This window comes from Neopelma chrysocephalum, unplaced genomic scaffold (genome assembly GCF_003984885.1).
Source record: "Neopelma chrysocephalum unplaced genomic scaffold, ASM398488v2 Primary Assembly neopelma1_155, whole genome shotgun sequence".
Classification (NCBI taxonomy): Eukaryota; Metazoa; Chordata; class Aves; order Passeriformes; family Pipridae; genus Neopelma; species Neopelma chrysocephalum.
In genome coordinates this window covers 1,040,287-1,047,297 of record NW_020897817.1, presented here as the reverse complement: position 1 = coordinate 1,047,297, position 7,011 = coordinate 1,040,287, and the positions used below count along the sequence as shown (strand labels likewise).

Here is a 7,011-nt window from a genome sequence, read left to right as displayed (position 1 = left end):
GGTGCCAGGACAGCCCTGGGGTGTAAGGGCAGCCCCAGGGTTCCAGGATAGCCCTGAGGTTGCCAGGATAACCCTGGGGTACAAGGACAATTTCGGGGTGCCAGCATAGCCCCAGGGTGCTGGGCCAGCCCTGGGCAGGGTACAACCCCGGGGGCCCAGCCTTCCCCCAGCAGACCGGGGGCCGCCTGCCCGCCGAGCCCCTGGCACCACACCCTGTAATTTGATAATAATTATAATAATAATAATTACGGCGTGCGTGGGCTGGAAGTGCAGGAACAATAACCCGGGTAACGCCTTGCTGCGTGGTGGCAGGAGCAGCATGGTGGCACATGCCCTGTCCTGGTGCCGTGCTGGCCCTGGAACCCCCTGGCACCCCATGTGGGAGCCCCTGCCTGGCATGTGAGAGGACACGGCCTGGGCACGTGCCCTGCATGGATTTTTAGGCAGTTGTGTCCATGCCCCAGCGCTGTGGTCCTTGGCCAGGCTGGCCATGTCCCCAGGCCTTCCCCCTGAACAGGACACCCTGCCAGAGCCAGAGCTTGGGCAGCCCCCATTCCTGGCACACAGAGAGCCCCCCAAAAGTCCTGCTGCCCCCCCAGTCGCAGACCCCCCCAGGCCCTGCAGCACCCTGCACTGCTGACACGGCTGCTCCTGCTGCACACGGGGAGCAGAGCTCTGCCCCCTCCCTCAGCAGTTACATAAAAGGATTAAAATTTAACATGAACTTCAAAAGGGGAAGAACGGGGTGGTCGAAGGCGGCTGGCCCAGGGCCGGGTGCAGAGCAGAGGCACCCTGGGACATGTCCCAGCTCTGCTGAGAAGCAGCACTGCAGCACATGGAGACCTGCTCCATCCAGCCCAGCCCATGGGGCCAGAGCGAAGTGCCCGGGCACCACGGGCACAACAGACACCCCACGGGCACCACAGACACCCTGTGAGCCCACGCTGGGTTAACTGGGCTGGGGTCTGCCCGGGTCATGACGATGCACGATTCTCATGGGGGTCTGGCCTTGCCCCACACCTTCACCTCCCACTGGCAACCAGGTGGCCCTTAATAACCCACTACCCAAAGGCACAGCATCACCCACCCATCCCACTGCCTGCTGCCACCCTGCCTGTCCCATGCCAGCAGTGCCCAGGCAGCCCCTCTCCTCCTGCCCGGTGCCTCACGCTTCCTTTCACACACCAGTGGGTGGGAACGTGCTGGAGAGGAGCCCTGTGCTGGGGGAGCGAGACCCCCCGGTTCGGGGGCAGTTGATGCACCCCGGCCCCACACCATGCCCAGACCCCGCGTGGCCGCGCAGCGCCCGCGCTCCCGTCGGTGCAGCAGCGGGAGCGGGGCCGTGCTGGCAGCAGAACGAGCCAGGGCTGGGAAAACACCATCTCCCGCCCCCGCAGCCGCCCACGGCCCCGCACCCGCTCCGCCGCCTCCGCAGCGCCGGGGCTCGGGAGGAGGGGGCGGCAGGCGCGGGGCTGGGGCTGCGCTGCGCCCACCGGGGCCGCCCACCCGCGGGTAGGGCAGGGGACGGGGCAGGGGGGAGCGGGGCTCAGCCCCCGGTGCAAGAGCCGTCCTGGCACAGGGTCCTGCCGCAGGAGCATGGCTGGGATGGGGGGCTGGGATGGGGGGCTGGGGGACCGGGCTGGGGGCCGGGATGGGGGACCGGGGGCTGCCCCGCACCCAGCCCTCCCCGGGCACCTGCGAGCAGAGAGACTGGGGAAGCCTTTGGCTCGTTCATTTTTAATCTTGGCTGAGAGCAGGAGGGACACGGGCACAAAGCTCGGGAATGCTGCGGGATGGGACCGGCTGCGGGACCCCAGACAGCCCTGCCCAGGAAGGTCCCAGGCAGCCCAGCTGATGCCACAGGGCTCTTTGGTCATGCTTGTCCCCCTGGGATGGAGATTCCTGGGAAAGGAGAGCAACCCCTGGGCATCCCTCCTGTTCCTGTCTCCTCATGCCCTACCATAGCACAGCCTCCCTCGCTGGGCGAGCCCCTCTCCCAGTGCCAGTGCCCCCTTCCCAGTGCCAGTGCCTTCCTCCCAGTGCCTGCAGCACAGGGGCAGGATCCGTGCGTGAGCAGAAACTGTGGGCACGTGGAGATGTGCAGAGAACAGAGCGGGGTGGGAGGAGGAAGAGGGCGCGTGAAGTCAGAGCTTCCCCAATGCTGCTCCCCATCCCTGGCCTGGTCCCAGGGATCCCATCCCACCGGGCAGCCGGGGGCAGATCCCCGGTGCCCACCCCGCTACGAGGAGGTGAAGGAGGACACACGGGTGCCAGGCACAGGCCCGGGGGGGCCCGGCGGGGGCAGCGGGAGGCACCGGCCGATCTTGCGCAGGGTCCGGCCCAGGTCGGCGCGGAAGCGCCGGATGGAGAAGCAGTAGACGAGGGGGTCCAGGCAGCTGTTGAGGCTGAGCAGGGCCACGCTCAGCGCGTGCAGCACGTCCAGGGCGTCGGGGGGCCCGCAGGGCGGCGCGGGGGGCCGGCTGCCCACCCAGGGGGCCAGCGTCAGGTGGTAGGGGGCCACGCAGACCACGAAGACCAGCAGCATCCCCAGCACCATGGCGCGCGCCTGCTGCCGGTGGGAGCCCGGCGAGGCGGCGGCGGCGGCGGGCGCCGAGAGCGCGCGGGCGATGGAGGCGTAGGTGCCCAGCACCACCAGGAAGGCGGCGGCGAAGAAGGCCACCATGGCGTAGGCGTAGGCGCGGTGCCGCCCGTGCTGCTCGAAGCAGGCGGTGGCCCCGGCGCGGGCGGGGAAGGTCTGGCGGGCGGCCAGGGTGGGCACGGCGCAGCCCAGCCCCAGCAGCCAGGCCAGGGCGCAGGCCAGCGCGGCGCCGCGGGGCCCCGTGAGCGGCAGCGCCCGCCGCGCCGCCCGCACCGCGCAGAACCGGTTGAAGCTGATGAGCGCCATGAAGGTGACGGCGCTGTAGGTGGCCAGGTAATAGGCGGCCCCCGCCAGGCGACAGGCGGCCTCCGACAGCAGCCAGTCCCCCCCGGACAGGTAGTAGTGGATCCAGAGGGGCAGCGTGAGGTTGAAGAGGATGTCGGCCAGCGTGAGGTTGATGAGGTAGATGCGGATGGCCTTCCTCACCCTGCCGCTCTGCAGGAAGACCAGCAAGGCCACCAGGTTGCCCGGCAGCCCCACGCACAGCACCAGGCAGTAGACGACGGGCACCAGCACGAACTGCACCGGGTCGCTGGCCAGGCACTCGCCGGAGTGTCCCGTCGGCAGCGGCCCCAGTGCCGAGCTGTTCATCCCGGGCTCCTGCAAAGGCAGGGAACAGTCAGTGGCACAGCCCTCGGGGACAGGGAAGGGGTGTTGACCCACACAGGACACCTCTCTGGCACCTGCAGCACTGCTGGGCGACAGAGGCAGAGCCCCCACGGGGATGCCACTGTGTGCTGGAGGGGCTCAGACCTCACAGGAGATGAGGAGACTCCAGCTATGTCCCCCCACGCCACGAGGGAGCCCAGAGGTTGCCATCAGCCACCCAGCCAGGGCTCCCCGGGGAGCGGCAGGCGCAGCTGCACCGCGGCTGAGGGATGGAGTCACAGCCAGAGGCACCCGGGGGTGCTGTGCTGGCTCCAGCCGGCAGCTGTGGGGCTTAACACCTCCCACACAGCACGTGCCTGTAGGGCCACCCACCCCAGCCCTCTCCCAGCACCCCAAATCCCCCCGGGAAGTCACCCACTGGCTCAGGGTGCGCCAGAGTGGAGAGACCCAGGCACGGACAGGAGGTAGGAGCACGGGGCCAGCAGCCCCCCCGTGCCCCCCAGCCCTGCACGGGTGGGTTTGCCTCCGGTTCTAGCCATGGGAAACCACGTTGTGCCGCAGTGGCTGTATCCAGGGCTGCAGCTATTTCACCTCCCATCACCGCCTGCCCACACCTCGCCGACAGCACTGAGTCACCAGCCGGTGTTTTCCAGCGTGGCAGGGCCGGATCCGGCACACGCAGCACCCGGCACCGCACCGAGGCACGGAGGGCATGAGCTGCCGAGCCTGGATGGGGATTCGGGGCTTCAGTTGGACCCCCGAGGGCCCCTGGATCCCTCAGTTGTCCCCTTTTCCTTCTCCTTCCCCCACCGTTAGCACCGGGGATGCTCCGTGTCACCCGCCCCACGATGGTTACTCACCCCAGCAGGTCGGGCTGGAGAGGCTGCGTCCCCTCCGGCTGCTCCTCGTGTCTGATCCAGCCAGGCTGGGGAAGTCTTTAAGTGCTGGGGGAGGCAGGGGCTGCCTGACCTCCCTCCCCACCATTCCAAGCCCCCCTTGTGGGACAGCAGCTGGAGTGGGAGAGCACCTGCGTGTGTATGTAATGGGGGATTCCCTGCTGGAGCCACGCTAAGACCCCCCGCGCCGGCTGCCGGGGCTGGGGGCATGTGGGGGTGGCCAGGACTGCTGACCCCCTGCGTGCCCCCAGCCACATCCAATACCATTTCCCAGGGCCCTGCTCCCACCCACGCCCGGATGAAAGCAGCGGAGGGTCAAGTTTCTGCACCCGGCAGCTGGGGGAAAAGGGGATGCCCCGAAGGGATCAAAGCAGGAATCTGCCTCCTCCCAGCTCTTGGTGCTTTTGTTGGCTTCAAAGCTGGATTTAGGGGGAGCAGAACCCCAGGCCTCCCAAGCTCTGTGAGCACCCAATTCGCTGCTTTGCGTGGCCCTGCAATTTGTGGGTGTTCCTCTGGGACACCGAAGGCGGTTCAGGTCCTGCTGGGGGTGCAGGGGTGTTGTACCCCCTGTGCTCATCCCAGTCTCCCCCCACAGCCATCCCAGCCCACGTGCCAGGAGATGTGCTGGGTTTAGATGCAATCTTGGGGTTCGTGCCTATCTGGGATGGCAGAGAGTCATCTTGTAGGAGCAAGATCCCCAAAAACATGTGGCTGCCCAGGCACACTGTCCGGGGGTTGTGGTGCTGCTGTCACACCCTGGGTGTGCAGCAAGTGGCCTGGCACATTGCTGGGTGGCTCCAGCCAGCTGGGGGGGTCCCACCCCCACACGGGCTCTCCCCGCTGTCCGTCTGTCTCCACACCAGCTGCCACCAGCTCCCACATGTCCCCAGGCCTTCTCTGCAGGCACTGCTCCTGGGGACTGGGGCCTCCAGCCACCACAGCTCAGCACGGGGGGGGGGGGAGGCAGAAATAAACAGGAAGGCAAAACATGAAAAACAAGAGGGTTTATTCCAAAATACGAAAGCCCCCAGGAGAGCAGAGCCAGCCCCTGCTCGGCGTGGCCAAACGCCGGGAAGAGCCAGACACCTTGTGCAAGTTTAGCAACGGAGCTGCCGGAGCGGCGGCGGTGCCACGGCAGTGTCACAGTGGTGCCATGGCCACCGGCCCACAGCACCAGCCCACAGCGTGGGGACAACCAGCACCAGGGTCCCTGGCAGGGGCAGGAGAGGACACACTGGGCCTCAGCAGCAAGTTACCTTGCAGGAAGCGGTGCCATCCCTGAAAATACCACGCAGGCATCGCTTCCCGCCGTCCGAGCCGTCCGTCCGTCCATCCTTCCCGCCTCCGGTCACTCGAACTTGGGCCGGGGGGCAGCCGGGTACCCGCGGATGTTGAGCAGCAGGAGGAGGCCGAGGCAGAGGGTGGCCGGGGCACACATGGCCAGCGGCTCCCGCAGCGCCAGCAGCGTGTAGATGGCACCTGGGCGAGGAGCAGAGCGTGGGAATGGGGGTCCCCGGCCGAGGATCCCCCGAGACCCCGTGCGGGGCGGTGGGCGCCCGCTGGCTCTCACCGATCATGACGACGCTGAGGACGAAGTTGCTGATCTCCTGCAGCAGTTGGGGCCCAAGTGCCAGCAGCAGCCCGGCCGTCGCCTCCACCCAGCCCACGGCCGCCAGGTACCCGCCCGGCTCCGGCACGAACCCCAACTCCTTCAGGGGAAACACCTTGGCAAAGCGCACGAACTCCGACGCCTGGGAAGGGCAGGAGGGGAGCGGGGCAGCCCTGAGCCTGGGGCTGGGGGGTACAGCCCCTCCAGGGGGTTTGCTTTGCTCTGCTCTGCCCTGCACCCCAAGGGGATCAACCCTGCACCCTAAATGAGTCAGCCCCGCACCACAAGCAACTCAACCCTGCACCCTGAGGGGATCAGTCCCAGGCTCCACGGGGCTCAGCCCTGCACCCCAACCTGCTCATTCTCGCCCAAGGCTCAGCTCCGCACCCCAATTCACTCATTCCCCCCAAGGGCTCGGTCCTGCACCCCAAAGGGCTCAACCCTCCACCCCGACCTGCTCATCCCCCCCAGGGCCGGCCCTGCGCCCCCCTCGCCCCCTCGCTCACCATGTGCCGGTGCAGGTCGGCCGAGAGCCGGTCCGAGAGCTTCAGGACGCCGGTCAGGAGGAAGAAGAGCCCGAGCAGGACGCGGAGGGCGGTGAAGGCCGCCGCCATGGCGGGACGGGCGGGCCCGGGGGCGGAGCGGGGCGGAGCGGACCGGCCCCGGGGAAGGACCGGCCCCGGGGATGGCCCAGACCCGGCCTCGGGGAAGGACCGGCCCTGGGGATGGACCAGCCCCGCACAGACACGGCCCCCCAGCCCCGGGGTGCTGCCGGGGAAGGGGATGCTCAGATCTGCAGCTTCACCCCCCCACCAGCAGCACCATCCTCCCACCAAAGCAGAGAGGGGAGGGACAAAAAAAATAAATGGGAAAGAGGAGAAAAAAACCCCACCCGAAATTCTACAGCTTGGTGGGCTCCCGTGAGCGGGTGTGACCCACGGCTGGGGATGCGAGGGGACAGGCAGGGCACGGACAGTGCTGCCCGTGGCTTCGGGGGTCACACAGGGCACGGACAGTGCTGCCCACGGCTCTGGGGGTCACACAGGGCAAGGACAGTGCTGCCCACAGCTCCGGGGCCAGGCAGGAGCCGGGTGAGGAGGCAGCAGCCCCAGCCAGGCCGGTTCGGGGTGACGGGGGTGGCCCCCGCGCTCCCCGGTCCTGCGTCACCGCCTGCGCCAGCACCGAGCTCCCGGGAAAGGCAGCCCGGCCTTGGCGAGGGGCCCGGGGGAGCCGCGGGC

General features: G+C 68.2%; 2 protein-coding genes across 2 annotated transcripts; both read right to left on the bottom strand.

Annotated features, from left to right (window-relative positions):
• Positions 1-2,239: 2,239 nt before the first annotated feature.
• On the bottom strand, positions 2,240-3,250 carry LOC113976331 (platelet-activating factor receptor-like). The gene has a single exon (XM_027701430.1). The coding sequence runs from the start codon at positions 3,248-3,250 to the stop codon at positions 2,240-2,242; it is 1,011 nt and encodes a 336-aa protein (XP_027557231.1).
• Positions 3,251-5,153: 1,903 nt separating this feature from the next.
• On the bottom strand, positions 5,154-6,425 carry TMEM35B (transmembrane protein 35B). Its single transcript, XM_027701416.1, has 3 exons — positions 6,280-6,425; positions 5,735-5,915; positions 5,154-5,643 (listed from the first exon to the last, which is right to left on the bottom strand). The coding sequence occupies exons 1-3, from the start codon at positions 6,385-6,387 to the stop codon at positions 5,513-5,515; spliced, it is 420 nt and encodes a 139-aa protein (XP_027557217.1). The 5' UTR covers positions 6,388-6,425; the 3' UTR covers positions 5,154-5,512.
• Positions 6,426-7,011: the final 586 nt, after the last annotated feature.